Source organism: Lates calcarifer, linkage group LG8 (assembly GCF_001640805.2).
Source record: "Lates calcarifer isolate ASB-BC8 linkage group LG8, TLL_Latcal_v3, whole genome shotgun sequence".
Taxonomy (NCBI): domain Eukaryota; kingdom Metazoa; phylum Chordata; class Actinopteri; family Centropomidae; genus Lates; species Lates calcarifer.
This window is the reverse complement of record NC_066840.1, coordinates 24,388,794-24,414,980: the sequence shown is the minus strand read 5'-3', so window position 1 is coordinate 24,414,980 and position 26,187 is coordinate 24,388,794. Positions and strand designations below refer to the sequence as shown.

General features: G+C 41.7%; 1 protein-coding gene across 2 annotated transcripts; it reads left to right on the top strand.

Moving 5' to 3' along the window:
* Positions 1 to 793: 793 nt before the first annotated feature.
* Positions 794 to 24,949, top strand: LOC108873749 (diacylglycerol kinase theta). 2 transcript variants are annotated; one of them, XM_018662039.2, is made up of 23 exons: positions 794 to 2,327; positions 5,935 to 6,014; positions 7,704 to 7,803; positions 9,091 to 9,176; positions 9,824 to 9,949; positions 11,027 to 11,180; positions 12,318 to 12,386; positions 12,497 to 12,597; positions 12,777 to 12,991; positions 13,082 to 13,172; positions 14,006 to 14,060; positions 14,287 to 14,348; positions 14,441 to 14,591; positions 15,511 to 15,549; positions 15,677 to 15,792; positions 16,334 to 16,485; positions 17,998 to 18,146; positions 18,234 to 18,412; positions 18,927 to 19,027; positions 19,120 to 19,266; positions 19,360 to 19,471; positions 19,568 to 19,720; positions 20,067 to 24,949. In XM_018662039.2, the coding sequence occupies exons 1-23, from the start codon at positions 2,102 to 2,104 to the stop codon at positions 20,166 to 20,168; spliced, it is 2,766 nt and encodes a 921-aa protein (XP_018517555.1). In that variant the 5' UTR covers positions 794 to 2,101; the 3' UTR covers positions 20,169 to 24,949. The 2 variants fall into 2 exon arrangements, with proteins under 2 accessions (XP_018517555.1, XP_050928531.1); XM_051072574.1 differs by lacking the exons at positions 794 to 2,327; positions 5,935 to 6,014; positions 7,704 to 7,803 and adding an exon at positions 7,821 to 8,573.
* Positions 24,950 to 26,187: the final 1,238 nt, after the last annotated feature.

The window sequence follows — 26,187 nt, the reverse complement described above, 5'->3', positions numbered from 1 at the left end:
CACCAAACTGAGAGGGATAGGAGATATTTAGCTTGGATATTTTATGTATTTTCACCAGATTTAAGTTCATTTGGATACTTTTGTTAGTGGTATACATATTTTAGTTTCACAGACTCACTCTCCTGTGTTGTTTCTTTTGTACATGTTATGTGTTTTATGTTATCCCTGTTATGTGTAACTGGTCTGATCGGCCAGTATATATGTTCATTCTGTTTACTGATTATTAGGTCAATTAGTTTGTTGAGTTGCTTTGTCATAACCTGAGTTGAGTTCTGCTCATTTGACCTCTTTGATGGGCCCAAAACTTTACTGCTTAAGTTTTTTTTTTTTTTTTTTTTTTTTTTGTGACATGAAACGACGACACACGACCCACAGTTCCGTCTTCTTGTTAAGCGTCATCTAGTGGCCGCAGTTAATATAACATCTATTTAGTAGATGTCGTAGTATAAAGAGCAAAAAAGTCTGTGTTGGACAAAGGTTAGGACGGATGGTTGGGTCAACCAAACCCAGGACTTTCACACAACTCTGTACTTGAGTTTGGGTCCGGTTTGTTCGCAAGCAATTTTAACCAAAACCACGATCTTTTCCTAAACTTAATAAATTGGTTTTTATACTTTAACCCAAACAAACAGAAACCGCTCCATAACGTTAATCGTGTGTTTATTATTGTTACCATGACGACAAAGTTCGGCACTACCTGTCGCTAGAACGCTCTTGTGGGTCGTATCTGAGGGGGGCGGGAAACAAACGACCTAATTGGTCGTTTAGGTTGGAGGAGTTTTTGGGCGTGTAACAGAAGAATGACGTGATGTAGAAAATAGAAATAATTGAGAAATTAAGAGTCAGTTTTGGTCTTTAAAAAAAGACATAATGTGCAATATATTGCAGATTCTTGCTGATCAAACAATCCAAAAATAAACTGTTGTTCCTAAAGTTATAAATAAGACACCAGACGAGAGAAAGAGGAAGGGAAGAAAACGAGGAAGGAAATGTGACGGTAAAAACATGCTGGTGAGGAAATAATTGATTTGTTTGATGAGGACTGAGCAAAGCCTGAATGGCGAGGGGAGGGAGAGGGAGGAAGGGAAGGAGACAAGGAGACGGGATGGAAGGGGAGGGAGGAGGAGTAAATCAGTGTTGGAGACTCTGACGCGGAAGAAGAATCAGCCTCGGAGAAGGAAGAAGAAACCCGAAATGAAAGCAGCCCCCCGTCAGCCTGGATCCACACTTGTTGATTACCGCTGATCTCCGGGGCTGTTGGACACCTTCCTCCCCATTACAACCCCGGGTTCCCATGTGTTTCTCCCCGGGTCTGAAGCTGCAGGTTTCAGGCTGCATGGCTGACTGACAGACGGGGCTGTGATTGTTCCTTTGACTGAAAACCATCCATCCATTTCACAGACTCCGCCATCCAGCCTCATCATTTATTCATCCAGCTCTTCCCGGAGCGACGGGGAGCTCCGTGGGAATCACACCGAGCGGCGGCGCCCCCATCTTCCTCTCCCGGTGCAGCGCCGCTGGGTGGCACCGCTGTCTCCGGGGCGGAGGGACTCTGATCTCGGCGTGGTGGACGACCTCTCCGCCGTGAGAAGACGACGTCAAAAAGGCGTGGAAACCCGAGCATTGCTGCCTCCCTGGATCACCAGGTCTGTGTTTTTCTCTACAAAGAAGGCGGGTTCACGGTTAATATTTCAGGAGCGGGATATTTAGCTAGCATATGAGGCGGGAGGCTCCGAGAAACAGACCGACCGCGGCGCCCTCTCCGCCGGGCAGCACCGCTGGGTGGCACCGCTGGGTCCAGCCGGTGGGATGAGTCCTCTTTGTGGGTTAGCAGCGTCACATTTACCAGAAAACTAATCTCATTTGGACCTGTTAGCCTAGTCTGTATTTCTGGACCTGTTTAATTAGCTCTTGGAGCGGAGAGAGCTCCAGGACACACACCGAGCGCGGCGACCTTTTCGCCGGGCTGCGCCGCTCTGTCCGGCCCGGTGGGATGTCTCGCCGCTGGCGGTGGAACATTTTCTAGAAAACCAGACTTCTCTGCAGCCAGAACTGAGCCTAGTCATACCCCGTGTGGCTGTCCGAGCCTGTGCGGAGAGATATGGCCGACTCCGGCCGGGCCAGAGCGGCGGACCCTGACGCCGCGGACGGCCGGACAGCGAGCCCGCCGACCGTGAAGAAGAGGGCGCAGCAGTCTCCCGGACTCCGGCCCAAGTACCAGAGCTCCGCACCGGGCCACTGCTTCAAGAAAGTCACCCTGACCAAACCCACGTACTGCCACAGCTGCAGCGACTTCATCTGGGGGCTCATCGGCTTCCTGTGTGAAGGTAAGTCTGAGTTTATTCACTGTAAACTGTGGATTATTTATAATAAAACATCGATATTTTACAGTTAAAGTTGAACTCAGCCTCTGTCAGTGGTGGGAAGTGAACCCTCAACCTCAGACAAGGTGTGTTTAGGGGTCAGGTACTGAGCCAAGCTGTTGTGGATCTGGATCTGGATCCCCTGTGATCAGGTTCAGTTCACTGTCACTGTAAAGTCATCCTGCACTGATGCTGATCTGCAGAGGCAAAGATGAGAAACTGGGAGGGCATCCTTTCCTTTCCTTTCTGATCCCTCCTTTCCTTCACCTTTTATTTATTCCCTTCTTTCCTTTCCTTCTCAGCCTTCTCCTCTTCTTACACTCTTCCTCTCCTGTTCTTTATTTTCCTCCCTTTTTCTTCTCACTAAGCTCCGACACAATCGTGAATTCAACAGGCGAACTGAAGAGCAGATTCAGGACACAAACACACACACATGCACCACTCTGCCCAGTAACACACACTGATTGTGTGTGTGTGTGTGTGTGTGTGTGTGTGTGTGTGAGGAGGTGTAAAGTGTCTGGGAGCTGCAGTCAAGTCGTGATTTACTTCCTCCGGTTGGCATGGCAACAGGAGACTGGCAGGGATGCTCATACTGCAAGAGTGTGTGGTGTTTGTGTGTGTGTGTGTGTGTGTGTGTGTGTGTGTGTGTGTGTGTGTGTGTGTGTGACAGCGAGCGGTGACATGACCATCATCATCCTCATCATCATCACAAACAGCAGCAGATGCATTAAAAGCTGCAGCAGAACAACGGCGACGCTGCCGTGCTGTAAAGCCTCAGCTGGATTACATAACGTTTCTTCTTTAAGCCGTCACTTGGATTAACGGCGAACCCGTGATGTCACCGAACGGCTTCATCTGCCTGTTTCCCACAATGATAAATCACCACATCTTGTTGGACAACCCCTGTTAACTAGAAACATCGTTTTATGTCAGTACCAGACTCCATTGACAAAAACAGCGATTTTAGCCGAGCAGAACGCAGGAGCTGCTGGAATACCACTGCCTCCGTCTGTTAGTGTGTTTGTGTTATTGTGTGGCTTTTAGCTCAGTATTCGGCCCCACACAATAACACAAACAAGCTAACTAACATGAGCTAGGAGCACAGTATGATCTGCATGTTGTCTATTGTCATGTATCACCACAGGAAACAGAGGAACGGTTCGTCGTCTTCCAGTCGTCTTGACGTCGTTCCCTGAAAACACCCATCATCCATCGGTATCAGTTTGTTTGTGTTGTTGTTGGGGTCTGAATACTCATCTGAAAGTCACACAATAACACAAACAAACAAACTCTGGGAACAATGTCAAAGAGTTGTTCCACCAGGTCTTTCTGCTGGAAGACGATGACAAACCTTCCTTCCTGTTCCTCCGTTTCCCGTCAGTCGTTTACTCCCCATTAACACCTCGTAATCCAGATTATAAAATAAGATAAAATGACCTTTATTGTCTTGAAGGAAACCAAACAGATAGAACAAACATAACCACAATGCCAGGCTGTACCTAATAATGCTTCACAGCACAGTATTGAAAAATATCAACATGATTTCTGAATTGTAAACGATCCAATCCTGCCTTCTGCATTTACACCTGGTGTTTTTAACGCGTTCTCATTCATCCTCATTGAGATCAGGCAGTAAATCAGCTGTAGGAGTCAGAAATGTCTTTGTAATCTGAACTGTTTCTGCAGGAACTGTCCAGTTTAGCTTGGACGGCTCTAAAACACCAACAAACATCTGGTTTCCTGAGGCTCCAGAGACGTGAATCTTCCATTTCATCGGTCTCTGGAACCTTTAGAGGTTCTGTCTTTAGATAATTCTGATGCAAGGAGGTGCAGAGCAGGAGTGTGTTTACACCTACCAAAGCTCAATGTGAGCCAGACTACCAGGTGTAAACTTGGTCTTAATGTACTTGCTTTGATGCAGATAAACAGCCTGAACCTTAGACCTGGACTCCTCCTGATCCGACCTCCCTGTGGGGATTCCTGTCACACCTCAACCAGGTTCTTGCTGAGTCAGTGGCGTTGAGTAACAGCTCTTTATTAGATGTATTAATGATACGTTCAGGCTCCTGGACAGGAAAAACCTGTCCTGATCTCCTCTGTCCAGACTGGGGTTTTTCTTTTTCAGACAATGGCGTTGAGCTGAAATGAGCCGAAACAGGCAAGAATCGTTCGATTGCAGAGCGCTGACGACGAGCTCCACTGTGTGAAACTGCCCAGAGTGAATGTGTGAGGTTAACCACAGTGTGACAAAACAAGACAGAAAAACACCACAAACTAAATGTCAGTTCATCAACACGCTCACAGAGAAAGACAGAGCAGAGCGGTCGGGGTGGAGAAGCATCCACACCTTATTTTTACTCAGCTGACAACCTCCATTTTAATCAGGCGGCTTTGTTTTCCCTTTGTCGTAAAGTAGAACCCTTTTTTTTTATCTGACCTCTGCAGCGTTTCCTCCTTTTGTTTGGATGAGAATAAAGACTTTCTTTAAATAAATAACAGCAACAGACATTTAAGGTTTCCTCTTTCTAAAGACTGAACTGTGTCTCTGTCTGAACCTCCCCTCAATCAGGAACATATTAATACTGTGAGCAAAAAGTATTATAATAGAAGAGTAAGAGGTGCTTATGTGGTTTTATCCAACAAGAGGTTATAGGTTACTGTAAAAAATAGAGGTATAAAAAGCCTTGTGCTTTGGAATATAGAAGATTTTTTCTATTTCTTTTACGTGTTTTAAAAAAGGCAGTTGCTAACGAGTGTCTAGGATCAGAAACTTAAGTTGCTCACAGTTTATTTTCTGGAATAATCAAAAACACAATGAAAAATGAAAAAATCTGATTGGCTTTTTGTGGAGGGAACCAGGCTGATGCTAACTTCAGGGTTGGACCACAGAAACACATCATTACTTTAGGACTCTACAGAAGATCAACAACAACAATGGTGGACCATCGAGTTGCGTTTGTGCTGCCGACTCTTCAGGTTATATCGCCCTCTACTGGCCTCGCAAACTACTGCATTTTCAGTCATATTTGCAGATCACTGTCGTGTGATCGCAGAACTTTTTTAAAACCTAAAGAAATACTTCTCAGTTTTTAGCATTTAACGTGAGTCGGTCTAATGCAACAGTCCTGCAGTAAATTCTTAAAAAAGAGACTTTAATCTTTAATCCAACACTTGTTTCATAAGACTACATCTAGTTTCATGTTATTTGCTGCTGTCATTTCTCTTCATTTTGACATTTTTTAAGTAGTAATTCCATTCAGAGCACTAACTCTTATGGTTCTCAACCAATAATTGTTACTTTTCTTCAGTATTTCTACAACAAAGCAGAAAATTATGGTTAACAGTCTAATTTGATGTCTAAAGGTTCTGGTTCTTCCTCTGTTTTAGTCTCACTTTTAGTTTTTATTCCTCTGATTGTGAGTTTCTGTCACGTTTCTCAGTAAAGGTGATGTGTTGTTGTGAACCTCAGTAGTCTGGTGGATCTGTAGGGAGTTCAACCTGCACCCTGACAGTGTCTGTGCCTTGCTCAGCGGTCTCTGACTCTCCTCTCCATCTCCTCCTCCTTCCTCAGTGTGCAACTTCATGTGCCACGAGAAATGCCTGAAGACGCTGCGATCGGTTTGTTCCTGCATGACTCCGTCTGCAGTCCGGGTGAGTAACCACCAGCTGCTGCCGCGCTGAAACTCTACACACACCCCGACACGGTGTTTATTGATCAGCACGGCTCTGATCACTGAGCCTGACTAACTGCTGCACCGATCAATAAACCAGCAATAAACACGAGAGGGGACTGGTGTTTTTATTTCTTCACCTGTTCTCTGGGAAAATCACATTGTTAGAGTTCAGGTAGCTGTGACCGGAGTTAATTAGAAGATGACAGGACGGGGGATTGAACCTTGAGAAAGCCTTTCCACTGAGAGTAAATCTGTCCTCTTGGTTTTGTAATCCGTGCCCACAGATTTGCAATCGACTTCTTTCTTCAGAGAACGAGGGATGGAGGATTTCGACTGCGAGTGAAACAGAATAGAACATAAAAACTACACTTAAATCTAGATCAGTTGTTTAAATGCTCCATTTCTTTTGCTCTGAAGGAAGAAGTGGTTTGGAAATCTGTGGGCAACATGCCTCAATCTTTTCTTTTTTTTCATTTAACAGAATGTGAAAATGCTTTGTGCATTAGTGAAAAAAACAAACACTAATCTTGTGTAAACAAGATTAACACTTTAGTCTCCCTGTTCAGCCTTAATAAGCAGTAACACTTAATGAATGGAATAAATGTAGTTGTAAGCGGCTTTAAAGACTTTAAGTGTTTATTAATTCACAGTATTTGTCAACAACTTCTCTAATGAGGAAACTGTGTGTGCAGACCTCAAAAAGTGGTTTCTGTGAACTGAGTCTGTCCGTCCACAACAGTTTGAAAATAAACTCTTTGCTCTTTCGAAACTCATGTTCAGCGTTTCAGAGCATTTTCGCAGCATGCTTAACTCCATTTTTCACATCGTCATTTACAAGGTTTCAAACCTGGAATCTAAACACAGCCACAGATTCAAAATTCTCATTTTTTTCAGTCTGTAAAAACTTATTTTCTTGTCAGATTTCAACCTTTCAAAAACTGATTTTCAGAACTTCTTTTTTTCTCTCAGTTTTGAAATATGACCTGATATTCATCCTGTAGATGTTATCATGTCACATTGTTACATAACATGCCATGCTGTTTTAGTAATGGCTGTGTTGTTGTTGTATCCACGGTTTATGCAAACTAGAATCATCCTAATCCCCTGTTGAGCCACAATATGGACTTTGTGCTGAGTCTTCATGAAGGACGGATAAATGATAAAAAATAAAAGACTGAGCTCACATCTCCTGCCCCTGCGTTAGCCGTCCTCTGATTAGCATTTTCATGCTTATATATTAAGCAAACAGGAAATTTTCAGGCCTGTTTTCAGCAACACATCTGCAGCAGACTCAAAAGTCTGGTCTTTTTCTTTATTTTCCACTTATAGTGTCGGTCTTTCAACACTTCCTGTCTGTGACTCTCAGCTCCAAGCCCACTGAAGATGGAAATCTTTAAAAACTGCTCACAAATATTGAGTTTCAGCCTTAAAAGCAGCTGCTCTCTGTCATTTTTATCAATAAAACTGGAGGAAATAGTGCATTTGTTGAGGACTGTTTTCAGTGGCAAATCCGATGAATCCACATTTGATGTTCTGATTATTTGGGGCAGCAGAAAGAGCAATGTTAACATTTTATTTTGTTGAACTAATAATTAAAGCCGTGTGTTTTTAATGTGTGTGTTTGATTTGTACTTTTGTTAACGTTAGTTCTCGCTGCCCCCTGCAGGTGCTGGTGGCTCACTGCTTCGGTCCGGCGGGTCAGAAGAAACGTTTCTGCTGCGTCTGCAGGAAACAAACGGAGGGAAGCACGGCGCTGCGGTGTGAAGGTCAGACCAATATCATCACCAGGCTGCAGAAACACACTGCACACTGTTTTTATCTCATAACTACTTTTAAAGGTGTCGACAGCTGATACTACACAGAACGTTATTTATCAGAAGCTGCTGCTTTACAGCATGAAGATCACAGGAAAACCACAAAACTTGGGCAATGACATGCAGTAATTCAATAAGATAAGACCAAAATCGTAACCAGTCTTTGGTCTACAACAGTGTTAAAGTGGGTCATTTCATTTGCCCAAACGTAAGCTACATCAAAACCTGAATAAATAAAACAATGTGCAGCTGATGGAAGTTTGAAAATGCACTGTTTTATAGTTTGGGTGAACTGTCCCCTTACATTTACACTCACAGCCTGATGTAATAGATGGAAAAAGGAGTTACAGCTGCTTCTTTTATCACTGTATCTCATGTTTGTCGCTGCCGTCTCACAGCATCCAAACACAAGCAGCCGGTTTCTTTAAATATCCATCGATTTGCATTTATTGCCACGTAATCTGCACATCGTTTGGATGGGAACACGTTTGGCGACAGTGTTTTGCTGAGATGTTGAGAGTTTGTGCGGAGGTCGACTGTGCTGCGGCGGGTCAGAGATAATTCACAGGAAACAGAGAAGTGACTGTGTGGAGGTGTGAAGATAAACAGAGTCTGACCTGCAGCCTCAGCAGAGACATTCACACCAGGACAAACAGGGACAGGAGGCAGAGGACAGATGCCGACAGGGGAATTAACTGTTCCTGAGACTGCTAATTTAAAAGGTAGTGAGTTAGTAAAGCTTATCATACTGCACGAAGTTACAAATGTACAACGTGAGGGAATATAAGTGAGTGTTATCAGTTTCTGATTTCATCCTTTGAAAATGTAAACGTTTATTTATGTAAAAAGGAAATATTTTCACAATGAAGACATATATATGTTATATATATACATATATATATATAGGCAGAAAAAAGACATTACATATGATATTTTTATTTATTTAGACTTTTAATTTGAGGATAATCTGAGATTCATATTTTCAGGAGAGCTCTGACACAAAAAAACACAGAAAAACTAAAATAAATAATATAAATAATGATCTCTACTTCTCTGCTGCAGCTGTTTATTTAAAAACCATCAGATTTCATCAGTTAATGCAACAGAAGTTAAAAATATTAAAACATCCAACAGACTGAATCCTTTACTGTGTTCTGACCTGTGACCTTTGACCTCACATTCCTGACACGAGCCGTGACTCAGATTACATGTCACTAATGTGTGTGTTTGTTTCCTCAGTGTGTGAGCTGCACATCCACGCCGACTGCGCCGCCTTCAGCTGCGCCGACTGTCGCAGCTCTCACCTGGACGGGACTCTGGAGCAGGTGAGCGTGGCGTCAGATTAATGACTGATGTGACTGAGTGTTATTGATCAGCAGCCTGAGTCGATAACCACCTGCTGCCGTCACACGCTCTTTAATCAAAGACAAGAGGTCTGCTGTCAGCGCAGTTCGTGTTGATCTGAGCTGATTGATCGGTCACAGTCATTGATTAGAATCAATATTGTAGAGCTGAGGACTCCTATAGAGCTGCTGATTGGGAGTGAGCGACAGGAAGGGACCAGGTCAGACCGGTTCTCCTCTGATCGCAGGCAGCAGTCGTCAATATCTGATCAATACGTTCAGTCAGTTCATATTTGATTTGTTTTTTCCAGTGTTGAACTCTCTGTGGCTCTCAACACCTCACAGATATAAAGTTTCATCTTCTAAAAAAAAAAGCTGAACACTGTTGATCTTATCAGACAAAAAAGAGGAAGTAGTGCGTTGGTGGGGACTATTTTCTGCGGTGGATGAATCCACATATAAGAAAGAAATCTTGTCTTTTAAGAGGCTGAAATATGCAAATATTTGTTTTTTTTTTCCACCATATTTACTTGAAAAATATTTGCAGAAATAATTTTTAAAAAATCTAAAGCATTTCTTGTATCGAAGCAGAGCCACTCACTCGCAGGATTTACTTTCTGTTGCTCCAGGATACGTTTCACCACCACTGGAGGGAGGGGAACCTGGCGTCGGCAGCCAGGTGTGAGGTGTGTCGGCGCTCCTGCGGTTCGTCCGACGTCCTGGCGGGGATGAGGTGTGAGTGGTGCGGCATCACGGTGAGAACCAATGAGAATACGAGGTGAAAGTGGACACATGACAAAGGTCTGTGTACATAATCGATTTTCATTTTGGAGTGGGAAGACAGATGACAAGCCATTTCCCGTTTTTCGTTTTGGAGTAAGAAACCAGAAACGAAAAATGAGCCGTTTTGTGATTTTCATTTTGGAACAATTAACTCAGAAAACAAATAACAACCAATATTAAAAAAATGTTTTTATGTCAACACAGAGAAAATGAGAAATCAGTTACAGTTATTTTTATTTTATTTTGCCCCAGAAGTCAATGAACGATAGCACGCAATCCCTGTAAGCTAGCACAGTCTGTGCTGCCCGCTCAGGCTAATAAAGCTGACCTTAGCTAGCCATCTTCAACCAGCTAAGGTGAACACAGATGAGCAAGAAACACCCTGCCATGAGCCCACATCTTTGTGTTTCGGACTGTCAATCCTCTGTGCTGCCCAAAAATAGCGAAGATAGCTAGCTAATGTTGGCTTTATTAGCCTTAGCAGCACAGAGAAGGACTGTAGTACCAGCTAAGGCTAATACAGCTGACCTTAGCTAGCTATTTTAGCTATTTTTGGGCACCACAGATAAAAGACTGACAACTGAAACATGAAGATGTGGGCTCGTAGCGGGGTGTTTCTTGCTCATCTATTTTCACTTTAACTAGACGATAGCTAGCTGAGGTCAGTTTTATTAGCCTTAGCTGGGCAGCACAGAAAAGGACTGTGCTAGCTTACGGGGATCCTGTGCTATCGTTCATTGGGTGACTTCTGGGGCAAAATAAAAATAATTTAACACACGACAAAACACATGGTTTTAAGCCCATAACTGATTTCTAATTTTCCCTGTATTGACATAAATACTAAAATACTAATTGTTTTCTGATCATTCATTTTCAGATTTTATTGTTACAAAACAGAAATCAGAAAATGGCTCGTTATCTGTTTTTTGTTTTCCACTCCAAAACAAAAATCGATTGGCTGTTATGGACACAGACCCAACAAGAATACATTTATAAATCATTGATCACTGAGTTGTGTCTGTGTGTGTCTGTGTTGTTGTTGTCTGCAGAGCCATGCGGCGTGTTACCTCAGCGTACCACCAGAGTGCACCCTGGGACGTCTGCGCTCCATGCTGCTGCATCCGGCCTGCATCCGCCTCGACTCTAGAAACTTCAGCAAGATGCACTGCTACCGCATCACTGAGAGCTGCAGCCATGACCTGGGTACAGACAAAAACACACACAGAAACACACACTTACACACAAACCACATCCTCTGTGATGCTGCTGACACAAACGGGTGTGAACCAGAAACACTTGGCTCATTTCCTGACAACTTCTTTCTTCTGATCTGAGCTGTGAAACTAAAAACTGAGGTTTTTTAGACATGATGTTGTTAATAATGATGACGGTTTCTGGGGCTCGTTCAGTGAGAAAACACAAAGAGGTTTCATTCTGGGTCAGTTCACCCAAATTATTAAGAAACATTTCAGATGTTTTTCAAGATCAAATCTCAAAACCACAACAATTACAAGAACAAAACTGAATGCTCAGAGCAGGTGACAAACCTTTTTTCCAGTAGATGCTGAGACATTTTAATGAATAAGTGATTTTTAAAAACTTTTTTTTCCAACACATACATCATCTCTATGTTTTTATAGTCATAATACCACAAGAAACAGACAATATTTTAACAACACGACAACTTTATCTGTGAGTTTTCGCTCTGGTTGACCTTCATCAGAGCATGTGATCTGTAAAAAGAAACACTGCATGGATCTAAGATGTGCAGAGATCTTTTTCTATTGATGCTTCCAGCACCTTGAGGAAGAAAAATTAACCGAGTGGAGAGGCGGTCATCCTCCAAATATAATAACTGAAATTAAAAGGTGAACTGACTCTTTAAGTCTTTTTATGAGTAAGAAAAGTAAGATGTGCGTCGCCATTAATTAACAATCAGAACAGTTACTTATCGGTGCAGACAAAAAACCTTTCATGAATTTAACAAATAAAAAGTTGTGTTTGCAGACTCTTGATCCTGTTTGTAAACTATATTTCTACATTTATTTCTTTATTTTTTCTTTATTAAACAGTGAGAAATCGAATAAAACTGAGCTAAGAAGGCAGCGTGACAACAGAACATAAACTGGCCAATAAACATGTTAAACACAACACGAAAACATCAGTATTCAGTTAAGATGAATTAGAAACATCCTTGAGTTGCAGCGTATTTAAACGTGTCTGAATTTTGCAGTTTTCCTGAGCCTCGACACCATCGAGTCTCTGATCAGGACGTTTTTGAGTCTTGAATATTTCCAGTGATCTCTCTGACCGACTGTTTTCCCTCCATGTTTCTCTCAGATAACTCAGACGACGTTGATTCGTCTGCTGCGGTGTCTAAAGACGGTCAGACGGCTGCTCCAGAGTCAGGTCAGCTCAGGCACTAAACCTGATTTTAAACTTCTTCTAAAAGAAAATCTAGATAAAATCCAGCTTTAAAAAGGTCACACCTGAGCGATTGTGTGTGTTCTGACCCACAGGTAAGCAGCTCCTCAAGGTGTTTGACGGTGACGATGCAGTGAAGCGCAGCTACTTCCGACTGGTCTCCATATGTCGGGCCACGAGGAATGAGGAAGTGGTGGTGAGAGCTCTGCTTCCTTCTCTAAAACACTACACACTACCACTTCTATTTTTACTACCGTTACTACTGCTGCTTATCAGTGCTGCTACGAGATGTTTGATCAGCAGGGACAGATTAATGAAGTCCTAAACTCAGTCTCAGTCCGGTCTTAACGCTGTAATACCTGTGTTTTCCTGCAGGAGGCGGCACTCAGGACCTTCTACCTCCCTGACGAGCCTCAGGACTTCGAGCTGCACGAGATCGGCGGCCTGCAGCGTCTCCACAGCGATGACATCCTGAACCGTAACGGCGGGCCGGACAACAGGGGCTCCCTGAAAGACGGAGGCGACGCCTGGCTGCTGAGGGCCAAACCCCGAGACGCAGAGGTCGTCAAGGTGTACGCCGGCTGGCCCAGGTGCGAGGCATGCTGGGAGATGGGAGTTTGATTAGAAAATAATCCCTTAATTTTGTTTTTGTTAATGTTCCCGACTGTATGTGTTTTCAGGCCGGGTGAAGCGTTCGTCCGAGTCTCTGTTTCAAAGAGCAGCACAGCGGCTTCAGTCCTCACCGAGGTCCTCAGTCAGCTGGACAGACAGGTAGACCCCAGGTCCTACAGCCTGGAAAATCCTGGAAATGTTGTGGAGTTTATGTCTTTATGACGCACCTGGACACATAGACAGACTGTAGTCCGTTTTCAGCACAGATATTTAGACCTGCTGCAGCAGATGAATAATATCAGCTGGTGTGAAAGGTGCCTCAAAGAACCAAAATACCTAAAATTGGTCTGAAGAAAAGAGGTGGTCTCAGTCCAGATCAAACTGAACCATGGTTCGGTTTGTTTGTAGTGTGAAAATGCAATGACAGGAAGTTGAGGCAGGTTTAAAACTTCTAAAATCTATTAAACAAAAGAAGTAGAAAACAGGAGTGAAGTCTGAATTCTGCTGTGGCTCAAGATTTAACAGGAAAGAACCACTTAGAAAAAAGGTTAAAAGTAAAAACTAAAACACTCTGGACAGAGGAGATCAGGCAGGTTTTTCCTGTCCAGGAGGCCGAACGTATCATTAATACGTTTGATAAAGAGCTGTTACTCAACGCCACTGACACCTGGCTGAGGTGTGGCAGGAATCGCCACAGGGGAGTCGGATCAGTTGCGAGTCCAGCTCCAAGGTTCAGGCTGTTTATCTACATCAAAACAGGTACACAAAGACCCAGTTTACACCTGGTAGTCTGGTTTATATTGAACAAACAAGTAACCTTTAAAAACTGAGACACAAAGCTGACGGTCTGCAGGTTGTAGTTTTAGTGCAGAAGGTGTTTCATTTTTAAAGATTTATCCCACAGCTGCTCAGAGTCCCTAACATCTGTCAGGTTCAGGTTCAGGTTCAGGTTCAGAGTCTGAGCTGCTGCTGATGTTTCTTTGCTGTTCCAGGAGGAGGACGTGTCCGGCTTCAGCCTGCTGGAGGTCTGCATGAGCAGCAAGCAAGGTGAGCTGCAGAGACAGAAAACACAAAAACACCTGCACGTTCCTTTAAATCCCTCTGAAGAGTCAGCACAGATAAAGAAAAGTGACCGAACTTTTCACAGGAGCAGGTGATGCAACAGAAAGGAGGGAAAATGTCAAACACAGTCACACACAGGCTTCTTTAAATGGTGAATTTAAGCTCTGGTGGTGGAGCGGGAGGTCGTGACCTTTCTGTTTCTGTCCCTCAGTGCAGAGACAGACGCTGACGCCTCAGGAGAAGATTCTGGACAAACTGCAGGAGATCAGGAAGGTAAGAGGAGAAACAGAGCGTCAGCCTTTAACTTTAATAATCAGAGTTCAAAAGAGCAAATTAAAAGACTCAGACTTTGTGTCATCTCCCAGCTGTCTCTGCGTCAGATGAACCAGACTCGGTTCTACGTGGTGGAGAACAGGAACCGAGCCGTGCAGGTCAACCTGCTGATCGGAGGACTGCCCCCCCTGCTGACCAAAGAGGAGTACGCCCAGCTGATCCAGGAACACCTGACCATCAAGAGTGAGTCCGAGTCCAGGGCGAAAAAAAAATCTTCCCTAACCACTTCTCTTCGACCTCGATGGAAAACGTCCTGAGGTTTATACACAGGGAACATTTAACCATCAGTTACTCAGAGGAAACAACAACAACATAGATATTGTTACAAATAAAAACAAACAAACAGGATTGAAATGTTGAATAAAATAAGATTAAAGGAAAATACAAGTAGAGAAAGCTGAGCCATTAAAGTAATGATTAAATAAAAATAAGGAACTGAACGAGGGTCCAGAGTAAATTATATTCAGACAACAGCAGTCACCCACTTTGACCTTTATTTCTACTTCTGTTAAGTAGAGAAAATATTTTTTTCAGTTTGTCCACAATGAACAAACTGCATCAGAAAGAGAAGAAATTTTCTGCGGTGCTTTGCTTTGAACACTGCCGCTGCTGCAAGGAATTATGGGACGGCAGGTAATAAGATAAGATAGGAAACACTGAAGCTCCTTTTCATTTCCTTAACAATTAGAGACGAGCTCTGATCATGACTGACACTGAGATACTTCCAGGTCGTTTCACTAAAAACACTGAAATAACATCAGCTGGTTTATGCTGCAGGATTAAAGACGATGCATTCCTGTCTGACAACATCTTATATATCATTTAAATGTAATAAGTGAGATCAGGAGGCTGAAGCTGCTGTAAACAACAGTAAATCATCACTCACAGAAAGGCCTCAGTTTCCTACAGCCTCTGTGGATTTCATCAGGTTTGGTGTCTGTGGTGAAATGTTCTCCCACTTTAATGCATAATTTAATAAATTAAAAGCTCTCAGTCGGCGACATGTTTGTTTGTTGGTTTGTTTGTTTCTCCTCGTTCTTATCGAGGTCAGTTCACTGCAGGTCATCTCCTCTAACTTGTGTCTCTTTCTCCATCTCTGCAGGTCACCTGGTCACCATCAGCCACTTCTATCCCAGTCAAGGTGAGGCGGTTGTCATGGAAACTGTGTGTCGTGAGTTGTTAGTAAACAGGCAGAGAGCCGCACAGTCTGAATTTAATGTTCACGGAGCCGTGGGAATCAGATTTCTGAAGCTGTGTGATGCGTTCAGGTGCGGTGGCGTTGCAGATCTCGTGTTTCTCCGAGGCAGAGAGGATCTACATGTTGGCAAAAGACACGTCCGTCAACAGCAAGTCGCTCACTTCCCTCGTCATCCCGGAGATCGTGGTAACAATCAAACACTCCGTGCCTTGTTTTTGACCACAAACTGATCCTGAGCAGGTTCTGGATTCTGGACTCTAGATGCAAAAACAGACTGAAAAACAGCAGAGAGGAATCGCAGGAGCCGCTCACAGCTGTGAAACATTAAAATAATTAGGTTATGGTGGTGAGACGGCTCCAGAAATATCTTCCAAAACAAAGCATGAGAGGTAAATCTTCAAGAAGACAAATTAGATTTCTATTTGTGAACCACAGACTACAGTAGAGTTCACTGTAGTCTGAGTTTAATTCTATTTTTATTTTTGTGCCATGACAAACATCAACATCTGGCCCATAAACTGCTGTTTAACAAAACATGCATCAACAGAACAGCTGAGTCTCTGTGCATCGTATTTACAGTAAATATCAGTTTTATTCTTTAGACACAAACAGTCCAGTCTGGGTGTTCTGTACCAGAGGGATGGGGGTCTTATATTTTTACCTGACCGCACCCTAACACCTTAACTCTTTACAGACGCAGCTGATTGTCATCTTTGTTATTTCTCAGCACAACAAGCTGGGAGAAGACGTCTGTCCCCTGCTGGTGTTCGTCAACCCAAAGAGCGGAGGTCTGAAAGGTCGAGAGCTCCTCTACAGCTTCAGGAAACTCCTGAACCCTCACCAGGTCTTCGATATCTCCAACGGAGGACCGCTGGCTGGGTGAGAACGACCAACCGGCTGCACTGTTGAGGGATAACGACTGTCACATGTTTGTTCATTTATTCTGCTGATGAAATTACAGCTGCACCACACTGTTTAGTGTGTGTCATGTGCAACATCACACACCCGGTTATTTAGATTTTTACAGAAACTGCAGGAACGAAGTGGTGTTTTTATGCCTCTGTGCTGGCGACAGTCGTTTTTGCATCTGTCCTGTTCTTGTGAACGCGATATCTCAGGAACACCTTGAGTGAATTTCATCAAATTTGGCACAAACATTCACTTGGACTCAAGGACGAACTCATTAGATTTTGGTGGTCAAAGGTCAAAGGTCAAGATCACTGTGACCTTCTGAATACAACATCTCAGAAACACCTTCCATCGAATTTGGTTCAAACGTTTAGTCGGGCTCAAGGACAACCTGATTAGATTTTGGTGACTTCAGACCAGGTTTTTGTCGATCAGTCACAACAAAAGGTGATGGTAATGTGCCTGACCACACATCAAGTCAAGTAAAACTTATATCAGGGGAAATTCGGTTGCAGCCAGGTGTAGAAAATGCATTCATTCCATTATAAATACAACATAAAAGACAAGTCAGAACATGGGGGCAACAATACAGTGCAAATTCACTACAGACAAAAGAGCTTAGGTTGCACAGTGAGGAAAAAGCGCCATCATCTGTGCAAATTCAGCCTTCAAACTGCAATGCAAACAAAGGAGTCTTTGAGTCTTTAAGTCCTATGATGTGGGACTCTTTATCTTCTACCTGAAGGTATAAGCTCAAACTCTGTCTGCAGGGGGTGGTCAGTACAGTCCAACAGAGAGCTACAGGACTGAGTCCTGAAACCAGGAAGTAAGTTAGCATGTTAGCATGTTAGCACTTCCTGTTCCCTCGTCCCAAAGTCAGTGTGTTTCTGGTTAAATGTCTGAAATAAGGTCTGTGGTTTTAACACAAGCTCAAGACATTTTCAGGTTTTATTCTCCAACATAAAATGGGTCAGTAAATCCCCCACTCCTGATGTTTGAAGCTTTTACGTGTCTTAAAAAAGGCGGTTGCTAACGAGTGTCTAAATGAGACTACAGAGGTTGTCGGGGACGTTAACATGAAAACCCATCTACTCACCAGTCCACCTTTACAGCCTCGTTGTGTTTCTACTCACACTCTTTCAAACTCTCACTAACTTTCTAAGAAGAAAGGCTTTTGTAGAAGAGCTCAGAGCTAAATTAAATGACCAGTTGGAAGCTGGACGTTGGATTTAGGCTTCAAACATCAGAACAGTGGTGTTCATCTGTGAAGATTATCTGATCAACTAAGGTGAGGTTACAGGTTTCTACCCAAGCAAGACATTTAACAGATCAAGTTATTGTAGAAAGTCAACTGCATTCTGATTACTGAAGTGTTCTGGAAAAATAAATAAACCATTGAGATGTTGTTTGGCTGAAAACTGCAGCCTTGTTCACAGTCGTCAGGATTTCAAGTGTTTCTAATGCTGCTCTTCTCTGCTCCAGTCTCCATACCTTCAGGGAGGTTCCCAGGTTCCGGGTGCTGGTCTGTGGGGGTGATGGGACAGTAGGCTGGGTGCTTGGAGTACTGGAGGCGGTCCGACACAAACTGGTCTGTCGAGAGCCGCCCATCGGCATCGTACCTCTGGGAACAGGTCCGACCATTTTCACTTCATATTTCTTGGAGGTTCTGCAGAAGCTCCAGAGCTCAGAGGTACTAAAGGTCTGTCTTGTCTCATCAGGTAATGACTTGGCTCGAATCCTGCGCTGGGGGCCCGGTTACAGCGGCGAGGACCCACACCACATCCTGGTCTCTGTGGACGAAGCAGACGAGGTTCTGATGGACCGATGGACCATCCTGCTGGACGCTCAGGATATGTCTGAGGATGGCAAGGACAACGGCTTCCTGGAGCCGCCCAAGGTCTGATCCAAGTCATTTTACACTTTGTTAGGTTTTTGGAAATTAGTCGAACCTGTAGTTTGGTCTGTTTAAGCCTTTAAGAAGGTGGAGTGGTCTTGATTTTTTGTTAGTAGGGAAGCAGAAAATCCCAGTTTTCTCTCATTTGAGTTGTATATATTTACAGACTCCTTTACACAGGAACAAATCTTATTCACTTTTGGAGATATGTGCATATTTACAAATAATATCGCTACAATAAAACCCCCATAATACTGTGCATCTCCAAAACTATGAGTACAGTCACCAGAAGAACCAGAAGAATGTGGAGAGGTATCAACAAAGAGCCACGCTATGAATACATTTAAATTAGCAAAAAGAGTTATTCAAGGTTTTTGGTCGAGGAAAGAAAGGGTCTTTGTGCGCCTTCTCTCTTCTTGGATCTAAATCTCCATCACACCTGTGCAGTTGTATAAAGAAAAGGTCATGTGGACTAACTTTAACTGTAATATAATAAAACTACTCTTTTCTCTCGCAGATCGTACAGATGAACAACTACTTTGGTCTCGGCATCGACGCGGAGCTCAGCCTTGACTTCCACCTGGCCCGAGAGGACGAACCTGACAAGTTCACCAGCAGGTACCGTACCGTGGTCCGCCTCAGGTCACACGTTTCTGCAAGTAAAGACCACATTTCCCATCAGCCCTTTTGCTTCCTGTGCCCACCTACAGGTTCCATAACAAAGGGGTGTACTTGAAGGTTGGTCTGCAGAAGATCAGCTACACCAGGAGCCTCCACAAAGAGCTCCAGCTTCAGGTGGACACTCAGAACATCCCATTACCAAACATAGAGGGTCTGATCTTCCTCAATATACCAAGGTGACACACAAATATCACACACACATCACACACACACACATACCCACACACACACAGGAGAAAAGTCCTCATGACCTCCATCTTTGTGTGTAGCTGGGGGTCAGGTGCTGATCTGTGGGGGTCAGAGGTCGACGGTCGCTTTGGGAAACCGAGCATCGATGACGGTTTGCTCGAGGTGGTCGGAGTCACTGGGGTCGTCCACATGGTGAGACAACTCCCAAATTTTCTGTCTTTATTTATTTATTAGTTGTTTTGTTTAATTATTATTTGTTTGTACTTTGAACATTGTGTGTTTTTGCAGGGCCAGGTGCAGAGTGGCCTCCGATCTGGGATTCGTATTGCTCAAGGGAACTACATCCGGCTGACAGTAAGTAAACCCATACCTGTCCAGGTGGACGGAGAACCGTGGATCCAACCTCCGGGACATATCATCATCTCTGCTGCTGGACCGAAGGTACGCTCTGAATTCTGGGTATTCCTGTAGTTTGCCTGTTTTTTGGTATAGTCTTAATATACCTATAGTTTATCTGTAGTTTGGTGTATTCTGTTTATACCTGTAGTTTACCTGCATTTTGGTATACTCTTGGTATACCTGTAGTTAATCTGTAGTTTGATATATTCTATACATTCCTGTAGTTTCCATATATTTTTTTTTATCTGTAGTTTGGTGTATTCTGTGTATACCTGTGGCTTACCAATATTTTGGTGTATTTTATGTGTTTCTGTAGTTTTTCCGTTGTTGGTTATATCATGTGTATACCTGTTTGGTAGTTAGTTTCGTGTTCCCCTGCTGTCTGTAGGTCCGGATGCTGAGGAAGTCTAAGCAGAAGCAGAAGAAGTCATCGGCGGGTGCAAAGGACGGACGTTCAGAGAGTCCTTCTTCCAGAGACGGAGGACACTGACCTGTCCCACCTGAACATCACTGTCCTGTCATTTACCTGCTTCCTGCTGCACCTGGGAGTCCATGTTGGTGCCAGCAGCCAGCTGTGATGTCTCTCACATGGCTTCGTAGCGACGCTGACGGGTCGCTGATCGACTATAAGACTGCAGGAAGTTTAACTTTTACAGCCTGAATGTGGTGGGAGGAAGACCGGTATCGCCTCACGTTTCAGATCATTTCCATCCTGCTGACTAAGCACGTACTAGTTACAGAATTCATAATAACCATGGTTAATATTTAGCACCTAAAATGTACTTTTCTACTTAAAAGGCAAGATAGGAAGTATCTAATACATTCGTAGTAGAATTTCTGCATAGTTTGGGTTAAAACGTTAATATTGAATTTTGACAATTTCCCGGTATGGATAAGCTTCAGAGTTCAAAAAACAAAGTATTTAACAGAAGTTGTTAAATTTCTCTCCAGATGTTACTGTACAGTAAGTATCAGTAGACTCTGTGTCAGTTGATATATTATAATAGCTTTAGTTGTGAAAAATAATGTGCAGCTATAGAGTGATTATGACCTCGATGCTGGTCATTTTGTCATAGCAAAACATGAAGAAACTGAATACTGAAACACTCCTGAAGAGACTGACAGGCAGTTTTTTAAGAAGCTGCACCCACGTTATGTTTTCTTTTCTTCTTCTTCTCGTAGGAAATCCTTTAGTGACATTGGTTTTCCAAATGTCAGTGGACAATGTTGATATTGTGGTGAAGCTCTCCAGAGCTAATGAGCGCGCAAAATCAAACATGAAATCCCTGATTCTCTGAAACCACAGTGACCACTGTGCAGCATCAGTGTGCAACTGGAAATTTCACGGAAGTGAAAGGATTGATTTAAAAAAAAAAAAAAAAAAAAAACCTACAACAATTAATGTGAGTCTGAGCTGTGGTACAGAGTGTTAACTGGAGATAAACAGTAACGCCTGAAGCACAGTTTGTTTTAAGCAAAGGCGGAAGCTTGTTCTTGTAAAGGGTTAGAGATTGAAAAAGCTTTTACTTTGGTAACAACATCAGCTAAAAAACCCTGCTGTCAGTGTTGTGTCACCAAATTTGTTTAGCCTCAAATTAACAAAAAAATAGTAGGATATGACTTTATCTTTCCATTACGCATTTCATTGAAATAGAAATAAAATAGACATTAAGTGACATGCTACAGATGGTGTTGTCGTGAAGGTAGAAAGTGTCTTGTAGTCAAAAATCTTTTAGTATAGTCTTCCTGATTACAATAGAAACTGTGCTGCAGCTTTACTTTTTGTTTTCAGTTAATGCTAACGTGCACGGCTAACTTTTTCTTTCTGTCTTCCCTGATAGCAGTTAGCCTAGCTGTTTTGTCATTGAATCTTAAGTGCATTTTATTGAACAAGTGTATGAAGATGTATCTGAAGGGTGGCAGTGTCCAGTCCAGTTTAACAGAGACAAATCTCTGCTACTTCTCAGTTGTTGCTAATGTTAAATCCCCCTTTCAACAGCAAAGGACTCAAAATAAAAACCTACAAGAAAAAAAATTAGATTTCTTCACGTGCCATTGGCACCGCCCAAAACTAGCTAGAAAACGAGCTATACTTAACTAGCAACAGCTTTGTGGGCTGGTTTTAACTAACAAGTTACCAAGTATGCCAAAACAAAACTTAAATTGTGAAGACTTCCTAAAATGTGGAAACACTGTGCCACTCTGATTGAGTCACTAAGAGAACTGAGAACTAACTACATTACCAATTTGCAAGCTAGTTGGTAAGCTGTCTTACCAAAACAACATTAAAACAAAACTCAATTAATTTTTGGGAAAACAAGTTAATCAAAGGTATAAATTTACTAAAACATGTGAACAAAATGTGACACTGTGATTAGGTAGTGCCAGACAAACTAGAAAACAGGGTAAGCTAAAGTAGCATTACTGGCATAGCGAGCTAGTAAGGTGAATCGCTAGGAAACTAAATTGCCAAAACAAAACAACGGTCAGTTTATTTTAAGAGGGGAGAGAAAACATTTATTTGAGGGTATGAATTTACTAAAATGTGGAGACAAATATGGTGCTGGGATCAAAGGAAGCACCTGACTCTAGCTAGAAAGCTAGTTAAACTAAGCTAGCAGCATTACTAGCATGGCTAAGTAGCTAGCTAGCAGATTAGCTACGTTGTCAAAACTAAACTCCGTAAATTGAGAGAAACAAATAAATGTAAATGAAGAGTACATGCAGCTATCTCTGCAATCAGCCTGACAAAAAAGAAAAACCTTAAATATACTATATTTTTTATGTGTTGCCAATCTGATGGAAAAGCCTTCATATGTTTATTTTGCTTCCATTTAAATTGCCCCTTATTTTGGTGCAACCTATTGTTGTATTTGTTAATGTGACCAGGCCCTAACACGACAAACAGCCCAAACAACTTTCCAATAATTTCTGTTTCCTGACCCTAAAAGAGGAGCTTCAGCTGCCCGTTAATACACCGTGAGTGTCTGACTGAAGGATTTGAGGAGGATTTAATGACAGAGACACTTCGTCCACATTCCCAGAGTGTAAAGAAACACAGTTTTTAGACAGTTATAAAGCAGACGAGGGATCTGATGCTGAAGATCCCAGCTCTTGATGTAGCCACAACAGTATTTGATCACTGTACTTTGGTTGTAATATTTAGATTTTCTTCTGCATTAACAGATTTATTTTGATGTTTTTTGGTGCTAGAGGAAAACACTTTGTTATAGTTCTGTGCTTTACTTGAGACTCGAGGATCCTGTTTTTATTCAAAGCCTCAAACATTTTTGCATTTTAACATGAGGACTAAAGCAGGAAGAGTTTCTGGCTTTGAATAAAGAAAGGTCTGAGATTTATTGCTGATACATCAGTGGCATTAACTGTTCATTTTAAATCGACTGTGGAGTAAAGTGCTGCTTCATCTGCAGTTGATTGTGTGCTGACAGTAGGATGTAGCTGTGAGTAGTTTTTTAAACTGTTCAGATATAAAATACAGTCAGTGTTTCTATTACATGCATGAAGTACTGTAGTTTCTGCCTCCATGTAGAGCTGAGTGTTGTGTTTTTACAGCAGAGTTTAATGTCCACTGTCACCGTTTAAATATTAGAAAAGATCCTGCAGCTTGGTCCGCGTACATAACAGCCAATCGATTTTTGTTCTGGAGTAGGAAAACGGATGACGAATCTTTTCCTGTTTCTCGTTTTGGAGGAAGAAAATGGAAAACAAAAAAAGAGCCGCTTTCCTTTTTTTCAGTTATGGGCTTTGTGCGTTTATTTGTTTTTATTTTGCCCTGGAAGTCACCCAGTGATCGATAGCACAGGATCCCTGTAAGCTAGCACAGTCCTTTTCTGTGCTGCCCTGCTAATGCGCTAAAGCTGACCTTAGCTAGCTATCTTTACTCAGTTGAGATTAAAATAGATGACCACAGCTAGCTATTTTTCACAGTTTTTCGGCAGCATAGAAAAGGATTGACAACCGAAACACGAAGATGTGGGCTCATAGCAGGGTGTTTCTTGCTCATCTGTTTTTGCCTTAGCTGAGCAAAGACAGCTAGCTAAGGCCACCTTTATTCGCATTAGCTGGACAGCACAGGAAAGGACTGCGCTAACTTATGGGGGTCCTGTTCATTAGCACAACGAAACAGACGGGATTTAGGCCTGTAACCGATTTCTCATTTCCCCCGTGTTAACATAAAACAAAAATAAAAAATACTAGTCGTTCATTGTTCCAAAACGAAAAATGGAAAACAGATCGTTTTTAGTTTCCAGTTTCTTATTCCAAAACGAAAAATGGGAAAATGGGAAAATGGCTAGTCATCTGTTTTCTGTTGTCCCACAAAAATCGTCGGTTATGTCCACGGACCCTGATTGTGCTCCACCACTGAGGATTTGTCTCTTTAGTCCAAAGAAGCAGCTCAAAGTGTTTCACCTGTTGTGACTTTTAGCTTTCAGCCTGAGAAAGTACAAAAAATAAGTTCATAAAAGGCCAAAAAAGAAAAGGTAGAAAGCAGCATTAATGCTTAGATAGTGCCCAAATTATAAACAGGGTCTGTAATCAGTGAAATTCAAGAAAAATATTGGATTTAATTTTACATATTCTAATTCCAAAATTATGTTTTTATTTACTTTTCTTGAAGGTTTGTGTGGGGAACATTAAAACCACCTGCCTGATATTGTGTTCGTCGATGCTACAAACTGATTTTACGTTTTGTTGAATGTTTAAAAAAGAAAATGTGCTTTAACGTGACTTTTCTGCTTCTCTGCGTCCGTTCGTGCCTCGTACAGCGTCCTGACTTTTTTACCTGTGGATGTTAAGCCCCGCCCATCAGGTGTGAAGGTGGAAGTCTGCGTAGTGCCTCATCGAAAAACGCTTCAACACCCTCAGTGCTCTGATGTTTAAACATGTATGTATGTGTGTTAATGCAGTGGTGTGCTGAGCTAACGTGCCTCCAGACGTCGATTACATTTTTTCTTTTTTGCTGTAGGTTCAGTTTTTACCTGAAGTTTTATTGAATAGATGATGATGTATATTTTCTGTATATTTTTGCAGACAGAAGCTGTTTTTTTTAGTTTCCACTGTAAAGTTTTAACTGTAAATTGCACTAATTGTTTTACAGATGCTCTTAGATGTGACGTTCAGGTTATTAATATTAATGTTGAAATAACTAAAGCTAAATATATAGTACATATATATAGATATATATGTTTAAATAATGATTCTTAAATGTGTTTAATCACAATAAACTAAAGACCATCAAATAATTAATGACACAGTGGTTTGTGTCCTTTTTTTCTTTGACACCTGCACCAACATTTAATTTTTGCATCTCATTAAACACAATTCTACAAACAAGAATTGGCCATTAGAATAATTTGAAATTTCAGTTCCACCCCCTCATCTCAAAAGCTTCCTCAGTTCTAACTAGTGCTGCAAACAGATAGAGAAATTTCTAGTAAATTTCTGGAAACTTTTCAGAAACTATCTATGGAAAGTTAAGCTGGGGATTTTGGAAATATGGGGCTGTAATTCACCTCCTGTCTTCAAATCTGTGTTAGTGTTCGACTGGGAGTTGTGGTGTTTCCGTGTTTGACCAGCAGGGGGCAGAAGGCCAACAGCTTAATCTTAAAGCAAAGACAGTTTATGTAAAGAAGAGGAGTCACTCTGCTTCACCTCCTCCACATCGTCTGTTCTCGGGGACTTTCTACAGCGTTTCATAGAAACAAGAAGAAGAAGAAGAGAAGCTAAAACCAATAAACCTAAGTGATTAACTATAAAGGTCCATTTGGGCCAGTAAAAGAAAATTATTAGATAAATGAAAATATTGATGGTAGGTCAAAATTATGAGAAAAACCTCAAATTTTGTGCCATAATTCTGTCTTTTCATCTCATTATTTTTGTTAATAATAATATAATAATTATATAATTTTGCCTTTTTATCACCTAATTTTAATTTAGTAAGTCAGTTTGACTTTTAACTCAGAATTTGGACTTATTTGTTGAATTCCACCTTTTTAAATCTCCAAACTTTGACTTTTTATCTCACAATTTTGATTCTTTAGTCGAATTTTGATTTTTTTAATCTCATAATTTTATTTTTAGCTTAAAATCTTTTATCTTAATTTTTTAAAAATAGAATTCTGACTTTTAGTCTCTTTTTAAAAAAAAAAAAACTTTTTATCTAATAATTTTGTCTCTCAACTAATGATTTATATTTCTTTGTCGAATTTTAATTTTTTTTAAATCTCATGAATCTTGACTCTTTGATTTTGATCTATTAGTTGAACTCTGACTTTTTACTCTCATAACTTTGACCTTTATGTCAAAATATTTATCTTTTATCTAATAATTTTCATTTTTTAGGCGAATTTAGATTTTTTTTTATCTTATAATCTTGATTTTAACTGCATGAATTTAGTTTAGTAGTCGAATTTTGACTCTCACTCAAAATTAGGACTTGCCATGAATATTTTATTTTTCTTTTTAAATCAAACCTAATTTTTCATCTT

Coding starts and splice junctions, on each gene's coding strand:
- LOC108873749 (XM_018662039.2), top strand. CDS start 2,102: ATGGCCGACTCCGGCCGGGCCAGAGCGGCGGACCCTGACGCCGCGGAC. Junction 18,413..18,926: donor GCTTCCTGGAGCCGCCCAAG/GTCTGATCCAAG, acceptor TTTCTCTCGCAG/ATCGTACAGATGAACAACTA. Junction 19,721..20,066: donor TCTCTGCTGCTGGACCGAAG/GTACGCTCTGAA, acceptor TGCTGTCTGTAG/GTCCGGATGCTGAGGAAGTC.